Below are 19,314 nucleotides of genomic sequence, written 5' to 3' on the forward strand. Positions count from 1 at the left end.
ATCACAATTCATCGATTTGACAGCACTAATCATTTCTTTAAAAAAAATATACAGACCCAAACCTTTAAACAGTAATGCATCTAAGAAGTTATACATTAGAAGAAACATCATGTAAGGACCGTACCTCTATGGACTGAGATATGTGCATCCTGTTGATCTCAATGTGCGGCAAGCCACCGCCGCCACCACCAGAGATCTCTTCATAATCCTCCTCGTAGTGATCAAAGAGGTCTGTCGCATCAATACCCACGCTTATTGTCCCCTGAGTGAGACAGTGAACAATCAGCGAGACCTGTATTAATGTTGACAGTGACTTCTGCTTTGAAGGCATTAGGTCAAACCTTAGGGTTGGTCCTTTGCTGTAGTCTTCTCTCCTCTCTCTCTCTTTGAAGTCGCTCATACTCTTCACGTATCTCTGCTGGCGTTCTTTTCCTCTCTACTACCTAGAAATTTGATTGTGTAGTGAGCACAAAAAAAGATGACACAAAAGCCCACTGGGAAAATTATTTTCTTGAAATGTTATAGAGCTATGGAATTAATGCTAAATGAAAGCTACCAAACGCTGAATCCTCAACTTACCTCCCATCCTTCCACATCCAGGCCTCTCTTCCCATATATGTCATAGATTGCTCTAGATTGTGGGTCGCTTAGTACTACAGAAGCAACAGTCATCAAATATTTGTGAGTTATTATTAAAAACATATGTTTTCAGTAAAGAAACGCCATTTGTTCAAATGTTACAAAACACTTCCTCCACATAATGTTACAAAAGTGGCTTTGTCAGAGGCTTTAAAAGGCTGAGTGTGCAAAAACATTGTACCTTCATATGCCTGGTGCACCAAGTTAAAAAGCTGCTCTGCCTGCCTCTTAAGCTCTGGATCTCTGTGCTTGTCTGGGTGGTAGAGCATGCAAAGTCGGCGATATGAAGCCTTGAGCTCGTCCTGTGTGGCCTGAATATACAGTTAAAGAGAAATGGTTCATCTTACAGATCAATCACCATAAACCTAAACAACAGTGTTGATCTTTGGAGAAGAATATAAAATAAAAAGGTGCAAAAATCAAGTCCAGAAGTGGCAATTAAGACTTCTGTGAGCACAGTAAAGTGACAGTTGTTATCTCAAAAATGCAAACTGTCATCATTTACACCCTCTCCAAACCTGTATGACTTTTTTCTTCTTTTCTGTTCCACATAGGTTAGACAAAATGAAAAAGTCACCATTTGATTTGATTATATAGCAAAAGATGACTGTCAGTCCCTAAAATTCTACATACCCCCACAGAAGTTAGTTACACAGTTTGGAGCAACCTGAGGGTGAGTAAATGATGATAGACTTTTTACTTTTGGGTCAACTGTACCTTAAAATGACCTTAACAGCAGGCAAAGACAAAATAATCTCAGGAAAACTGTTTAATTGACATTTTAATGTAATTTGTAGAGTTTTCGTGATTGAAGTCAACAGTTTAGTAGCAGTTTCGCTTTTACAGTTGTGAAGCGTCAACAAGAATCACTTCTCGTTTAAGTCTAAAAAGAACAGAAGGCATTTAAGTATTATATGCGTCAGATTAGTGACCATGCAGTTAAATTCCTGCATAAAGCCAATGATAAGTAAGGGTCACGGAGTGCTGCTGACTGAGCTATAGCTTAACGACATGTTGTAGGATCCTGTTTAAAAGCGCGCTATCTAAAGCGCGTGCTTTTACTATTCACTTGCAACTCTCTCATCTTTAACTTCTCCTTAAATAGGATTATGTCATACCTCTCTGCGGACGTTTAACAAAGAATAATAGTCATCATTGTCGATTTCATCTTCTTCCAAGGCCGCCGCCATATTTACCACCTTTCATCCCCGCCCCAGCGCCAGATCAAACTACACTGATCTTTGGTGTGTAGAGTCGGAGCGCATGAAAGTCTTTAGCGCCCCCTGAGGATGGGAGGAACACTGACCAAAAGGCTGTAGGGGTGACTACTTTGGGACTGTCCAAAAATCATAGATATGTATACGGTATGTATATGGTATGTATACGTGGGGGTGCTTCTCAAACGGAAAGCTGTACTTCAAATTAAGTGATGAAACAGTTTTATAAAGTAGGCTACACATGGGCCTACGCATCTCTGCACCAATAAAATATGCAAAACTTCATGTTTTACTATAAAATTCATTTTCATCTACACATTTTCCTTGTGATTTCAGTGCACATAACTTCCTGACCTTCATAAATGATGGGCCTGTCCCAATACCCACACTTGCATTCCCTGCACTTGACCACTTACTTACATGAAGCATAACCCAGAGTTTGGCCAAAGTGGGTGTGAAGAGCACAAGTGTTTTAAGACTTTTGATTACTCAATGGGACTCACTTAACCAGTTCATGCTTGTGGTGCTTCATTTGCAAACGTTTTACAAAATATAATCTCTGCAGTGAAACATTACATTTTACAACCAAATTATATGTGACATCTAATTAATTTAACTTACACAAGGTTTTTCGAAACATGACGTAAAACTGAGGCACTTCTGAATGTGATGAATGATGGGATACGCCTCAAATGCCGCTCTGAGTTAGTGTTTATTTGGTGTGTGCTAAGTGTACTACTCTTTGGCATTTTTCAGTCACTTATTTCCTGTCGCATGTATACAGGTGCATCTCGATAAATTAGAATATCATGAACAAGTTATTTTCTGTAATTTAATTCAAAAAGTAAAACTTAAATATATTCTAGATTTATTAGACATAAAGTAAAATATTTCCAGACTTTTTTGTTTTCATTTCGATGATTACAACTTGCTGCTCATCAAAATAAAATAAAAATCAGCATCTCAAATTATTAGAATATTTAATTTCAAGTTCTGTTAAATTACCATTCTCAGGGGTATAAATACTGGGTTTAGGTCAGTAATCCCAACAGCAGTCATGGGGAAGCCTGCTGACTTGACAGTTGTCCAGAAGACGATCATCAAGACCCTCTACAATGAAGATAAGCCACAGAGGGTCAGTGCTGAAAGAGCTGGCTGTTCGCAGAGTGCTGTGCCAAAACATATTCATGGAAATTTGACTGGAAGGAAAAAGTGTGGTAGGAAAAGGTGTACAAGTGAAAGGAATGACCGCAGGCTTGAGAAGATTGTCAAGCGAAGCTGATTTAAGAACTTAAGAGAGCTTCAAAAAGGAGTGGACTGAAGCTGGAGTCAGTGCATCAAGAGCCACCACACACAGACGTCTTCTGGAAATGGGCTACAACTGTCACATTCCACGTACTAAGCCACTTCTGTCCAGTTTGACGTTTCCACAGTCAGTGATGATTTGGGCTGCCATGTCATCTGCTGGTGTTGGTCCACTGTGTTTTCTGAAGTCCACAGTCAACGCAGCCATATACCAGCAAATTTTAGAGCACTTCATGCTTCCTGCTGCTGACAAGCTTTATGGAGGTGCTGATTTCATTTTCCAGCAGGATTTGGCACCTGCCCACACTGCCAAAGGTCCCAAAAGGTGGTTCAATGACCACGGTGTTACTGTGCTTGATTGGCCAGCAAACTCACCTGACCTGAACCCCATAGAGAATCTATGGGGTATTGTCAAGAGGAAGATTTGAGACACCCCAACAATGCAGATGACCTGAAGGCTGCTATCAAAGCAACCTGGGCTTCCATTACTGAGCAGTGCCACAAGCTGATCGACTCCATGCCACACCGCATTGATGCAGTAATTCATGCAAAAGGAGGCCCAACCAAGTATTGAGTGCATAGAAATGAACATACTTTTTCAGAAGCCTGACATTTCTGTTTAAAATATCCTTTTTTTATATTGATCTTATAAAGTATTCTAATTTATTTAGATAGTGAATTAGTGGGTTTTTGTTAAATGTGAGCCAAAATCATCACAATTAAAAGAACCAAAAGACTTAAAGTACTTCAGTCTGTGTGCATTGAATTTATTTAATACATCTGAGTTGAATTACTGAAATAAATGAACTTTTCCACGACATTCTAATTTATTGAGATGCACTTGTGCTCTCAAGAGGCCAAGAACGCAATATTGGGACAGGCCCAATACTGCTCTGGTGAGGTATTAGTTATAGTGTGGATTTAGTGTGCATTAAAGGCACTGAAAATTTTCTACTAAAACCCTCTACTATCTCGCACACTAACTTCTTGTCACATACACACGCTCTCTCAAATGGCCAAGACTGTAAGTGTGTGTGTATTGGGGCAGGCCGAGGACTGCTCTGATGAGGTATTAGAGGTAGTCTGGATTTAGTGTGCATTAAGGGCAAAGAGCTTTGGCATTTTTCCGGCCCCTTGACAGTTTTGCACACTAAATTTCTGTCACGTGCACACACTCTCAAGTAGACAAGGCAAGTATGGGCATTGAGACAAGCCCTTTGTTTGCTATGTGTGCTCTGTCCAAATATATCTTGAGTGTGTTTTTTATTACTGATGGGATGTATTGAGTATCAACTAATTTAAATACTTTTACATGCAATGAAATTCCAATCTTTAGTAGGTTTTTCATTATCCAAGAATATCTTGAAAAAAATAAATATATTGGATTATTATGTTGACTTAATATGTATCCATATTTTATGGGAAAATTGTCTAGTTTATTTTTTAAAACAAATTCCTTCAAAGATGACATGGGGGGTAGGTTTGATTTTGACATTGGTGGGGACATAAAAGCAGCAAAAAAAAAAAAAAAAAAAAAAAAAAAAATATATATATATATATATATATATATATATTTATATTATTCAGGGATTTACATTTTAAGTATATATTGACTTCAGTTAATCAATTCTGTTATGTGATACGTTAAAGGCACAAAAAAGGCACTTTTGTGCAATCGTCAACATCTCTCATCAGCATCACATTGCATAATGTATATGCACTATACATTACACTCTGATGAGTCTGTATCTCTAGAGCACTTACTGTGAATTACACTGTTTTTGGGGGGTCAAAGCCCTCTTGATGCACATTATTTTATTGTAATATCAAAAATGAACTGAACCAGTGATGATACTGTAAGAAAACGCGACCGGGAGACTACTGTTGTCGTATGAACGAACACAACTTTCACGCGCATCTGATTGACAGATAAACTGCGCGCTCTTATTTCGGCGTTGTTTTTAATTTTGTGGATATTTTCGCAAACAGTTTGCTTCATACATTCAGTTTAACTGCACTGAGTTAAAGTTGAAGTAAACTCTATCATTCACCTAAAGTGGGCACGTAGGCTATGTTTCAAACACTTACTCCGTCCATGCACTAAATGCACGTCCTTGAAAGTACGAGCAGTTTTCTTATTTACTTCTTAGGAAATGTCAATAGTACGACCCATTTCAGAAGGCTCTAAAATTACAGCAACAGTGGTTGCACATATAAACATATTTAAAAAATGTTTTAATCAAAATTTTGTATTGCTAGGGACAATTCATTATCGCTGAATATTGATAGGTACATGTTCCTAGCGTCCCCACTAAATTCTACGCCCAAGAAGTTTAACCATCTATATAACATTGTCATAAATTACGCGTTTAAAATACAATAATAATGTTCAACCATTATTACTTGTTTTTTTTTTTTTAATTTTAGTAATATCATATGACATCCCCTTCAGCCAATTAAATTAAAATGTATTTGCCACGTGCTTACATTCTTGGCAACAAGGAAGTGAAGGAGACATTAGCACATGTTAGGTCACATGCTGTTAAGTCACGATACTGAGTTAATTTTAGACTAAGTCATTTTTAATGCACATTTTGTAAAAAACAATAACCCACAGATCAAAAAACCTGTGTGTCATGCATAAATGATAAAGTTCTTTTAGGGGATACATATTTTTGTGTACTATTGTTCAGTACTGGCAGGTAGTATGTCTTTTTGCCTGTGTTTTAGGGTGATGTTAGTAAGTTTTATAGAAGACAGAGAGGAAAAGCTGTAGGCTACCTTTTCCAGAAAGTATTGATGATAGTGACAGCAGTGCATTAGACAATGAGGTTGTAGTAAGAGAGGAAGAAGTTGAGGATCAAGGAGGATAGAAGCAGTGAGAGTGATGGTAGAGATGAAGAATATAAGTCATAGATTGTTGTGGAAGTCAGTGTATCAGACTGACTTCCACTTCCAATAGTTTGGAAGTTGTGATCCATCCTACAACAAAAAGTTTAGATGCCATTGCCCATTGGCCTCACAGTGATAAGCAGGGATGCTCCAAAAATGACAACTCAACAAGTCAAAATCGAGTTATGGAAAGAGTCCTGTTGATTTTCACTTGTGCTACAATCATTGATTTGGAATTCTAAGAAAGAAACAAAGTTTTTAATGCTTTCTGAAACACAAAGACATGGTTTCACTACTTTCTATTCAGTAAAGTTGCATTTAAATTTGTGTCAAGATTTACATTTTCACACGTGAGTTCCAAATGAAATATAGACGCACAAGATGAAAGCTTTTTAATGTTTTTTCGAAACACTAAGACCTTTTTACTACCTTTCAGACAATGAAATGCATTTGAATTAGGGCTGTCAAACGATTAATCACAATTAATCACATACAAAATAAAAGTTTGAGTTTGCATAATCTATGTGTGAGTAATGTGTGTAAATAATATGTATATATAAATACACACAAATTAATGTATATATTTAAGAGAAATATGTTATTTATGTACAAAAAATGTATTTATATATAATATAAATTATATAAAAATATAAATAAATACATATACTTGTAAATATTTCTCAAATATATACATGGATGTGTTTGTATTTATATATACATAATAATTGCACACAGTACACCCACATATATTAGGCAAACTCAAACTTTTATTTTGTATGTGATTAATCATGATTAATCATTTGACAGCCCTAATTTGAATGTGTGTGAAGTTTCAGACAGTCTGCCAAAAATAATTTACCCTATAGGACAATGTCAGTTATAAATAAAGGCACCCTTAAAAAGGTCAAAGGTCAGATGTAACAAAAAAGAAGGAAAATTATTTTAACCTTCAATATGTGTAAAATATAAAGTCATTAATTGTTTTCTATCTGTGATTCCATAATTACTCCCATATAGAGGGTTCATTTAATTATTTGTATTTTATTTTTCAGTTTAAAAACTCAAAAGGCGCCCTCTTTTGGCCTTAATTAACATTCAGTTAGTAAATGGACAACCTCAGCTCCATTAGTGTTGGAAAAATAGCCAATAAATCAGTGTCAATATGTGTGGAATCATTAAATAAGTCCACTTCGAATGTATTTACTGATGAATAAAATCAATTTGAACCTCTGAAAACTCATAAAATCGAGTTGAAATGATTTTGACAAGTTAAAAAGATGGAAACAAATATGCTGTCGTGAAGTAACGATAATAAGAATCGAGTAGTGTCTGTGTGATGTCATGAGTCATGTGTGATCCTGGCAATAGTGTTGTAGTATAATTTTCAGCCCCTCAGAGAATTCAAGTGCCTCAAACGTTGTAGTAGACCAGCATTTTTCAAGCTTTATGTATTATTATTAGCCTTCTGAACACGTTCTAATCCTAAATTAAACCGTGTGCATTGAACTTGATTTATTAGGTCCACCAAATATGTTATTTCAAAAAAGTCACAATGTTATGTTTATTTCCATTACCAGATGTATCGTCTGATATACTGTCCCGAATGTTTCCTCTCCACGGGTCATTTAGAATATTTTATTCAACAATCCAAGATTTTTCTCTTAGAAAATGAACAGATAAGGATTTGGAAAGCACGTTATCAAGCAACTGCAAGCAATAAAGATGACGCTTTAAAGATAACATTTCATGGCGGGTATTCGCTGCGGGCAGAGAGACATTTAAGCCATTATCTATACGCTCAATGCAATTAACGAATGCGTAATCTAACGAATAATTAATCAGCTTGGGTATAATGCGACTTCCATATTCCTAAACGCAGTTTTGAGGTTTTCTAGGCAATTCAGATGGGATCTAAACCACAGCATTATTCATATTCTATCATAATAGGCTGTCAGAAACTATTTCTCTGGCGAGCTGAGCTGTGTAGGATACTTTTAGTGAACCATTAAGACTTTTTTTGGAGGTCTGGCTTGTGAGAGTAGAACGCTGCTGCCACCTGGAGCTGTCCGTTCAGCACCATGGCGCAGCTACTCAGCGCGTTCAGCCCAACGTTACTTCAACTTCAAGGTTAGCCTATGGATTGCTATATCTTTATCTTAATGGTATACATTGCTTTAACAACATAAAAAGCAGTTGTGTTTGTGTAAACTGTAAAAATATTGTCATAAAACACCGTTGTTTCCAACTTGTCACAATCATTTGTTGACATTTTCACGTGCCTTTATGAATTTTAACTCGATTTCCTTCATAATTCAATTTAAAGTGGTCGAAAAGGTTACGTTTCAATTTTAGTGGGTTTGAACATATTTACAGGTAGCTGAGCTATGATTATAAAATACAATAGCTACTGCCAAAACAATTCGTTATCATTTATATAAACGCTAAATAGCTTAAATTAACATTACCACCTTTAACCTATACATACCAAATAACTCGTCCTGAATTGCTTACGAATAAAATGTCAGCGCAAATAGCTCCGTTTTCTGCCTCTGAATTAAGCAACTTGAAACATTTGCATCGCCTTTTCATTTGCACGCGAACGTCTCACGAGCGCTCACTTTGGATTGGTTCGGTTCTTCTTAAGGTGTATCTACACATCACGCTTTACCCAATGGTTCTCGGAGACACTTTAAAGGGGAGGATGTTTGCTTTGCTCTCGCAAGCCATTTTAGAACAACATGGTCAGTCATAGTTCGCCAGCCAATGGTGAGTGCGCTCTGGTTGGGCTTGCCTCTGCCTCTCCAGTCCCTTCTCGTGCTGCTGTCCTCTGCGTGAACGCGCGTGGTACCCAACGCTCGTGAAGAGGAGGAGGATGTGGCGCGCGGAGGGGAAATGGCTGCCGAAAACAAGCCGGAAGGTAAGTCAGAAACATCGGGGATATTTTTTACTTGTACGACAAGAGTGTGCGAGGGGAAAAAATTGGAGGCAGGCAAGGAAGAGCCGCCAGTTGAGAACCGAGGAGCTTTTGGGATTGTAAAGCCTCTGTGTTTATCCTCACACACTCGTTATTCCAGCACGGAGACATCACATCACATCACCCTAGCCAGCATCGGTAGCTAGCCAGCAGTGTGCATCACATATATTTAAAAACAAGCCGGAGCAAAAGCGCGAGCGCCTCTGAAAATTCAAAAATCCGTCTCGCGTTGCGTTTCCTTCAGCCTTAACGGTCGCGCTCAAAGCAAAACTTGTGAGCTGCAACGGCTGTCGATTTCTAACTTCTTTTTTCGATTTATTAAGCTTCTTCGCCTGCGTAAATTGTTTCTGAGTTGTCGGGTATAGAGTTCTGGATACCGTAGTTTGACTTAAAACTACCTTATAGCCTGAGAAAACGCTACTGGTAAGCTTGTTTAATAGTATTTTTTTTCTCTCAGTCACTTTCACGCGTCCATAGACTCCAACTGACCTTCTTTTCAGCGGTTTTGTGATGTGTGGTCAAAGCAATTTCACTTTGAAATTTTCTTCAAGGACACATTCTTCCATAGCAGTTTGCCCCCTTTACGTCAGATACACATAAACAGCAGTTTAAATCTCTGAACTAGATTCTTGTATAACACAAGAGAAACCATTAGCTACAGAACCAATGGAATGTGGCGACAATAACGCAAAAATATTTTTTATTCTTTTGCCAGGACGTAAGAAGATGTGTCATTGAAGATTATACACGACCATTTCTCTTTAACACTGTTTTGTATACTTTTCAGATTTGTCTCTAGTATGAAATAAGACAATAGTTGCTTTCACTCTGAGACACTCGAATACAGTTGAATATAATGTATGTATTTGGCTGAAATACAAATTAGTTTTTTAAATGACTAATTATTATTGTCAGAAGTAGCAACAGTATTGCTTTAGTGTTATTGGAGCTCTTTAGAAAGAATGACAGTTTAAACAGCTTTGTCAAGCTGTCATAGCAGGCTTTAAAACGTATGAACAACGAGGTTTTGGGAAGTCGTCATTAGTTGCGAGGATTTTTTGTTTGTAATTCACCTTCAGAATCGGGATCAAAGCAAATAGTCTTTTATTAGCCACAAGGTGGCGACATTGAGTTAAAAGAAACTTTATTTTGGGGAATCATGATAACAGATATCTTGAAAATATTCGATTGGCTAAAGCGAATATACAATTAATCTATCGTGGTTTTTGATAGTTAACAGACTAGCTTATAAAAAAGACATTTAAAGATCGCAATATGAGTTTATAAATCATGCTGGATGATGATATTTTCATTTTCATGACGCTGAATAGCTTAGTAGAAGGTTTAAGATAAGTTTGATTATAAAATCTCACTTCTGTGTAGAAAATTATGCATAGTGATGAACTAATAAATTATCCTATTATAAGTGGCATTAAAACATGACTCCAGACAAATCCAGGGTTCTGATTCTGAACATATAGAAATCCACAAGGGGGTGGTATTGAGCTTCCTAAATGTTCACTTTTATATTTTTAACACTGTGTCAGCTAAGAATACAAGCATTACCATAAATATACATCTCCGTTTGTTTTCAAAACAGCACTGAGGCTAACTACCTAAACTAGCTCGCTCTCTCTCGGTGTGTGTGTGATTGTGGGTGTGTGCATGTTAATTGTCAATCTCTGCATGTCTGTGTGTGCATTTCAGATGCAAACAAACACAACCAGCCTTGAAACGTGTCTCAGACTGGCCTGCTTCCTGCCAATGCATCTCAGTAACCAAGAGCTTTTTAGAAACCCTGACTTGTGTCTCCCATTGCAGAACAGGCTCGGTTATTTTTGTCATGCTTGTCAGGTCAATGTATGGGGGAGGAGCTAGTGTTCCACACCTCCATATTAATATAGAGTGCTATGCACTGTATAGCTACAACTAAATTCAGAGTCCCATATAGTGCGTTATATTTAAATTCTAGGCCTACACACTTTCAGCATGTTTGCTAGGGGAGTTTTGCATTATATGTTATGCACGCCGTTAGTTTTAGCGCCGATTGTTGCCTGTATTTTAACCTTTTGTCCTTGAAGCATTTAAAATGTTTGCATAGAGCATGGTTCTCCAGGGCCTTATTATTTGGCAGGGTTTTTTGCACATAAGGACAGGCTGTTCTTAGCTGGAGGCTGCTATGAAAACATGGTTAATGTCTCACGCACCCCATAGAGTTCTTCTGTCTCCTGATATGACCCAGCTCACTTTTTTACATTGCCAGGAATTGGGACTGTACCTATGGAAGGTGGCGATTGTGGATTGAGATGTGCTAGAGAGGACTGTACAGTTAAAGGGACAGTTCACCCAAAAAAATCATTATTCATTTACTCACCATCATCATTTTTCAAACCAGACTTTCTTTCCTCTGTGGAACACAAGACAAATATTGAAAATAGATATTGAGGACATGGAGGTGAGTAAATGATGAAATAAATGATTTTAGTTTAGTTCTGTGACTTAAGTCAGTGATGCTCCATATTTCTATACAGATTAATTTGAATTTGGTGGTTCCTTCAGATAATGTCAGAAAGGCCGTCACAAGGTCTGTTTATCACAACAACTGACTATTTAGTAGAAACAGGGAGGATATAAGCTTACAAATCAGGATTTATAATATATATTGTGCCATTATGTAGAAAAGATCTCTGCATTGTTCTTTCCCCCTGCAGTTCTTAGTTTGAGAATATGCTTTTTAATTGAATTAGTGAATGGCAGGGATAGATGGAGATGGCACTTCTTCCTGGGGAGTTGTGACAGATCCTTTCGGCTTGTCTCGATCTTTCCCTACCTGCCTTACACAGAAACACACATTAACTTCATCGATTGGTGTAGCTTACTAAAATTGAGCCTCACCAAACAGCCCTGGGACCACAAAGAATGTGATTGCTGCCCTCATTGCTACCTGTTAAGGGCTATTTCTTGACTGTTTATTTCAACACCTAAAGATTTATCAGTAAGGGCTTGTTCGCACAGAACGCGTCTAAAAACGTGACGCAGCGCTCAGGAATGGTTTTTAAAAAAGCGCAGTGCAGAACACGAGGGTCTTGAGATGCGCTTTTGAGGCGTGATGCAATAACGGCAATAAAGAACAAATAAAACAGCTGACTTGCTACTGTAAACAGAAGCTCAAAGCACTTGCCCCGCCTCCAAGTTCTTCTGATTAGTCCACTGTTTTGGAACTGACATTGATGAGCGGCGCTGTGTATAAAAGTTTAAATTCTTTTTACTAGCGTGTGTTTACATTGAAAAACTATTGAAAAGTAGCGCACTGGAATATAAAAATGCGTTCTGTGTGAACTAAGACTGAGGAGCAAAGTGAAAAAATACATGACACACACAACATGTCAGGTGTTTTTGAACAAATCAGTTAGCATCGGAGTTACTATATGCAAGGAGTGTAACGGTACACGAATTCGTATCGAACCATACGATATGAACGTCACGGTTTGGTTCATGCAGTTACACGACGAAATAGGCCCTCTCCCAAATGACACCCTAAACATTTGCGGTCTTCCTACGAGTCCGCACTTTCGTGACGTACCGCTGTTATGACTGTCGGGAAGATGTCTGCTCCTCGATGCGGCAAAAGTACGCATCGAGGGCAGCAGCCATTTTAAGTCCACAAGACCGAAAGTGCATATGAAGTGTACCATTTGGGACAGGGCCATATAGTCAGTCACAGGCGATCCACACTCCAATCCAGAAGGGGGCACCACAACAGGAAAAAGAGCAGAAGAAGAACAGAGCATATACACGAATGACTTGAATGAATGAAAACAAAGTCCAGAGGTAGTGCGAATGTGTCAAATGTGTCTTTCGGCACTCATGGACAAAGGACAATACTTCGAAAGGCTCGCACAATCAACTGTGTGCAAAACAGAGCGGAACATGGAAAATTAAGTATAGGAGGGTTGGGCTTAAGCTTTGAATGTTTAAATATAGTTTCAGTGGAGCAAATTGTAAAACTCCTAATGCACAATGTTTATTTTGTACGTTTATAACACAAAATGCTTTTCAGTTTTGTAGCTGATTGTGACAAATACCTTTTGTTTTTTATTAGCCCTGCAAAAAATATGCATTCTGTTTACTGCTTAGTGCTTAATACACTATAAGAGGCTGTACTGTACCAGCTAGTTGACTAAATGTCACTAGGTGGAACAAACTGTGATTTGCAAATTTCAGAATAAATGAAAAGAAACCCAGCATTGTGGATTTGTTCCTTTGTCTGGTAACACTATTTTACGGTCCAGTTCCCACTATGAACTAGTTGCTTATTAGCAGGCATATTACTAGGATATTGGCTGTTTATTAATACTTATAAAGCAGATATTAATGCCTTATTTTGCATGACCATATTCTACATCCCATAATCCTACCCAATACCTAAACTTAACAACTACATTACTAACCATTAATTAGCAGTAATTAGGGTTTATTGAGGCAAAAGTCATAGTTAATAGTCAACCCTAAACTGAAGTGTGACCATTGTTCCTATTGTACCGAAATCGTACCGAACCGTGACCTCAAAACCGAGGTATGTACCGAACCGTGACTTCTGTGTACTGTTACACCCCAACTATATGCAGTTGTCTAGATTATTTTCTCCCTAGGCAATGTATAACCTTATAACCATTAACAGCTGGAGCCATCTATGACACTTTGTTATAGTTAATGAAAATGTGCATGCGGTCTCAAGTTACAATGGAACCGGGTTGCTTTTACATTCCTTGTCCATACCCCTGCCTGCAAATGAAACTGCATTTTCTCCCCACAAGGCAGCACCCTTAGGCCAAAGTAATCCCTTTAAATGCACCTCTGAATGTGCTTGATAAAAAAGGAGGGAGAAGCAAATAGGCATGCTGAACTCTGAGGCTGAACGGTGCATATTGTTTGGGAGAGGTGTTCTTCAGCATGGATATGGACACATTTGGGATGCATGGGCTTGCTGATGGGAGGGAGACCAGGGTTCGGCAGACTCGACACTGCTGACCCCGGTAAACATTCTTATAAGTTCCTGCTATGTGCATGGGGGAAATAAAGACTAAAACAAAGTTGTGAGCCATTGTACATCCGGGAATGTGTACTTTTCCCAGAATTCTTTTTTGTCTTTTCCACTCTCTCTCTGCTGCTTCCTGAAGGACTGAAGAAAATCCGTAATCCGGATCGAATGTACAGATCAGCTGTGTGTTATTCGGCCCATGCTCCTCCTAAGAGTGTCAGTGATGACACAGAGACGAACAGTAAGAGCTGCTTATTAATATTGCATTCGTGGCATTGCTCGAAGGGGCCACTTGCTGCCTAATCTATTATTCATCCATCGATTCATTTATTTACCTCTTGATTTCATTTGTCGTCCTCTCCTCCTTTGGGATTTCCTGTTGGGGCTTTCTGTGATGATTGACGAGTCAATGCTTTGACGGGGGTATGTTGTCGATATCAGATGTGTTGTTAGTAACTGAAAGTGACAGTGGGTGGGTAAGACCTGGCACACCTCGTGCTTCAAATGCTAGCGTCGACCTTTGAAAAACATCCATCCGGCGGACCCAATAGCACAGTGAGACTGAGCTCTACTGATTGTTGTAATGATTTGTCAATGCTACTAGAAGCTTTTCCCCTTAGAGTATAAAACATGCATATTTTATGTTGGACTTTAAGCACAAAGCATTTGTTGTGTTCAGATCATGTGTATGTTAATACGGCTTGATGTGTTGTTGTGGAGCTCTGATTACCCTAGAAGTGGCACTGTTCTCATGTTTAATAGGCAGTATATCTTTTCTCCTGGCACCTCTGAAGACTTAGTTGATCTGTGTAATTATGCCCGTTCATTTTTGTGTAAATTTGTAAGTGGAGTTAAATCAGCCTCATCTTCTTGTTATGCTGTCTGCTCAGTACGCCATCAAGCAAGTCCTTGCCATTTCAAAGCTCAAAGATTTTAAGAGATGTAAACTAAATGGCAGGAAAGGCTGTTTGCAGTCTTGTTGATAGTATTTCAGATGGTGTGTGTGTGTATGTTAGCATGCCTCCATTTGTGTTAAAGGGATAGTTCACCCAAAAATGAAAATTATCCCATGATTTACTCACCCTCAAGCCATCCTAGGTGTATATGACTATCTTCTTTCAGACAAACACAATCGGAGATATATTTAAAAATATCCTGGCTCTTCCAAGCTTAATAATGGTACTGAATAGGGGGCCAGATTTTGATAACTTAATATAGGCATTCTGAAGAGAAGCGATTGGTTTTTGTAAGAAAAATATCCATATTTAACTAACCTCTGACCCGATGCATAACGCAATGATGAACGCGGAAGTACAGAGGATATAGCAAAACAAAACACTGGTCACAAATTAGAAGTCTAAAATTAGAAAATTTAAAGAGAAATGTCAACCCAGGTGAAAAAAGTACACTTTTATAATGTACTTAAAGTGCTCTATTTTTGTGCAGTAATTTTGTACTTAATATACTAAAAATTCTTCTTTAGTACTTCTTAAGATAATCTTAAGAACCATAAAATATATGAACTAAAAAGTGCTTTTAATATACCATCTCTATTTAAAAAATGTACTTAGTTACTACTTATAGTATATATAGTGTACTACAAGTGGTAACTAAATATATATTTTTAAATACAGAAATAGTATATTAAAAACACATTTTAGTTCATATTTCATGGTGTCTCAAAATAGCACAGTTGAGTAGCCTATACTTAGATGTTCTTAAGATTATCTTAAGAAGTACTAAAGAAGACTTTTAGTATATTAAGTACAAAATAAGAAATTATTATAGAGGTGTACTTTTTTTTTATCCGGGGATATAAGAGAAGAGCAGCTTGAGTTTGTTGCACAGCCCTATTTGTTTAAACCGCAAGAGGCAAGCTTACGATTCTACATCCTGCATCATACATCGTGTCAGGGGGTTACTCATTTGGCGCAAGTTGACTTGCGCCGTATGCATATGGTCGTCTGGCGGAAGCTAGTAATTTTAGTTTATAAAGTTTTAAATATGTATATTTTTCCTTACAAAAACACATTGCTTTGCTTCAGAAGGCCTTAATTAACCCCCAGGAGCCATGTGGATTATTCTTATAATGGATGGATGCATTTTTTTTGGGCTTCAAAATCTGGCCCCCTATTCAGTACCATTAAAAAGCTTGGAAGAGCCAGGATATCTCCGATTGTGTTCGTCTGAAAGAAGATAGTCATATACACCTAGGATGGCTTGAGGGTGAGTAAATCATGGGCTAATTTTCATTTTTGGCTGAATTAACCTTTAAGTATCAAGTCTCACGCTCTCATACACCAGCATTATGTAACCATTGTGTTTGCTGTCTGTTGCGGCCCAGTTAACGTTTGGTGCCTAGAGGTTTTCGTATCACCAGGACAGTAAAAATGCAGCATGGCTTGGTGGAAATAGGTATGTGAGTAATCATGTGAGTAATTGTGGGAGTAGTTATGATAAGGATAAAGGGCTTTAGCGAGGATCTGTCGGCATGTCCTTTACTGTCTGTTGTGTGTGTGTGAATGTGTGTGTGCTTGTGTGCTCGCAGGTCCTCACCTCCTCTTTCCCTGAGATGGGATTTTCATGGATGGGTGAGCTTGGCTGAGGCTGAAAATACATAAGAAGGCTCGTTTTTCTCTTCAGTTTGTTGCAGGCACTTTGGTAGCTGAATTAAGTCGCTGTTTTGGGCTTTGTGGATTTAGGCCAGTCTCTTACTGTATCTGAACGCCAGCAACAATTTTTAGATGAGATGTTCGTAATGAGTTAGTCAACGTAGAACCAAAAAGGCTGCATAGTCTAGATTTAGTTTAGAAATAACTTTCACTATGTGAAAAAGAAACTAGAAGCCAGAATTGTGATCACTCTAGTGGATACGACTGGTCACTAATGTCTGCTGAGAGCTCATCAGATGTACCCAAGTCTCGGACATCACCCATTAAACCACATCAGTGTTTTAACAAGGCTGCCTGCCGGTGATTTGTCACAGTGGCTATAGCCAGTCTGACAAACAGCAATATGGGCAGACACAGCTGAACACTGCTGCGTATAGCATGTCTAGTCTGAGGATTCAGGGCAAATAATGAAAAATAGAAAGTGTCTTAGTATTTCCTATGGCTATATACTAGCAGCATTCAAAGGCAGTGAAGGCAGACAGTTTGTCCATATATTTGCCTGGTTCACATTATTAATGTATTCCTTATAACACATTATGCTTCTTATATGAGCTCACTTTGTTGTCTGTCCTTTTACAGGCAATATTACTGCTTTCTAATACATCAAAATGTAGAACAAGAACATAATCAGGTGGAAGAGAGATGCTGAAATGATGTTGTTTGTGTCTTAATTTAGACACCATCATCCTTTTGCTCAGCAAAGACCAAGTTTTTGCAATTAATCAAGCATTGATTTTTCAAAGAGCAAAGCATGGAAAAGAAATGATGTAATCTAGATTTAAAGAGATGGCACTGATTAACTGTCTCTTCACAACAACACAATAAAAGACCACAAAGCACTGTGGACTAAGATTATTTCCTTTAGACTCAAATTATTGGCCAGAAATAAAAAAATATATAAAATGGTATGAGCCTGACAAAAAATGAATACCTAATGGCCAAAGTTGTAATGCTACAGTTGACTTTATGCCATACAAATCAGTTTAATATATCAATAAATCTTTCAAACTGTTATGAGATGCCTGTTAATATTAAATTTTTTAAAGGTACATTTTGCATTTTGCCTAAAATGCCATCATGTCAACGTGCTTTATTTTTCTCAAATAAAATGTGAAGGTCTATATTGCTGTTTGATTGGCTGTTAAACATACAACCTTTCATCCACAAAATCTAAAGCAGTGTCACATGCACATTCATAGTAATGGACGCCAGGTCTGAAAGGTTTAAGATGTGGTTTTCTTTATTATGCCCTCAAGAGATGTTCAGTCACTCACAGGCAGTCGTGCCAAGAGTCATTTTCTTACTTATTCTCACAACTATCTCACTTAAGTGTAACTGATTGCCACTGAATGGTAGCATATGATTTAGTCAACATTATGCTGGTTCAGAGGGCTTTTGCTTTTATGCTTCAATCCATGCTTCTTTTTTCCTTTCAAGATAATAGCAAGGTCTAGTTTCTTAAAATGTGGAAGTACTCTCAGTCAGGTGCTAATTGTCTTGGTCTCGGGCCTTGTTCCAGGCAATCATTTGTTCCTAGTTTGACATCCGTTTAAGAAAATGTATAGTTTATTTTGAGTAATTGATTTGTTGATGTGGTAGTTTCAAATATGTTTTATGATATCATGTGATGATTCTATCTCTTAGATTAGATAAGCTAATTCACCAGAGAGTTAGTGAGTGGAATATCAGTCATATGTAAATGGAGGAAATGAGAAGTCTGTGAAACTGTTGTTATTCATGTTAGAGCTGCACAATTCTGGATAAATTGAAAATCACAATTTTGTTTCAAATAGAGATCACGATTCTCCCACAATTCTGAACAGACAACTAAAAAAATAACATGTACTATAGTAACTTACCATAGGTGTCACGAACAGTCCAGAGATGAAGGCAGGTTAATAAAAACAATTACAAGGTTTATTTAAACAAGAAGCTAACACTTGAGGCTGCATGCCACTAAAACACAAACAATACTGAACAAATGAAGAGTGCACAAGGAGGAACTTAAATACACAATGGTGATGAATTAAATGATGAATAGCTGTGATGATTGAGTTAGTGTCCATGGAAACAGATGAGTCGCTGGAAACTAGAAAAGGAAAACATGTGACTGAAGATAAACAAACTAAAAGTCTGTGAAAATGAATTTAACAGAACATAACTGTGACAATAGGGTTCCGACAAAATGTCAATTGCTACAGTCTATTTTAAAATGTTAAAAAAAAAAATCTGTTTGAATGAATGATTCAATGACTCACTCATGAACACTTTACTTGTTTCATTACTGGATGAATCATTTTTTTTGAATGAATCTTTTGAATGAATGCAAAAACATTTTTAACAGTCACTTGTTGCCACTTTCTGGTGTAACAATCTAATTAACACAATCTTTAATTAAATTTAGTTTAAAAACAAAGGTGATTTCTTCTATCTATTTTGATCACTACCATAGACATTACTGTTTCTGTTTGAGCTATAAACTTTTATGCCATTACTTCTGTGATAATCTGAATGTTTGTAACACAGAAATAATGATACCGTGTGGTTTGTGAAGCTGTTTCATACCTATACATG

General features: G+C 37.6%; 2 protein-coding genes across 2 annotated transcripts in view; one reads left to right on the forward strand and one right to left on the reverse strand.

Annotated features, from left to right (window-relative positions):
- dnajc11a (DnaJ (Hsp40) homolog, subfamily C, member 11a) overlaps window positions 1–1,883 on the reverse strand; it is a 15,660-nt gene extending 13,777 nt beyond the window's left edge. The window contains exons 1-5 of the mRNA XM_067371052.1: window positions 1,758–1,883; window positions 821–950; window positions 580–653; window positions 342–443; window positions 125–262 (exon numbers count right to left, since the gene is read on the reverse strand). Coding sequence (XP_067227153.1) covers window positions 125–262; window positions 342–443; window positions 580–653; window positions 821–950; window positions 1,758–1,829 — 516 coding nt within the window. The 5' untranslated portion in view covers window positions 1,830–1,883. The remainder of the gene's footprint in view (window positions 1–124; window positions 263–341; window positions 444–579; window positions 654–820; window positions 951–1,757) is intronic.
- A 7,062-nt stretch (window positions 1,884–8,945) lies between these two features.
- camta1a (calmodulin binding transcription activator 1a) overlaps window positions 8,946–19,314 on the forward strand; it is a 443,175-nt gene continuing 432,806 nt past the window's right edge. Inside the window, exons 1-2 of the mRNA XM_067371128.1 lie at window positions 8,946–8,970; window positions 14,208–14,309. Of these exons, the coding sequence (XP_067227229.1) occupies window positions 8,946–8,970; window positions 14,208–14,309 (127 nt within the window). The remainder of the gene's footprint in view (window positions 8,971–14,207; window positions 14,310–19,314) is intronic.

Source organism: Chanodichthys erythropterus, chromosome 20 (genome assembly GCF_024489055.1).
Source record: "Chanodichthys erythropterus isolate Z2021 chromosome 20, ASM2448905v1, whole genome shotgun sequence".
NCBI lineage: Eukaryota > Metazoa > Chordata > Actinopteri > Cypriniformes > Xenocyprididae > Chanodichthys > Chanodichthys erythropterus.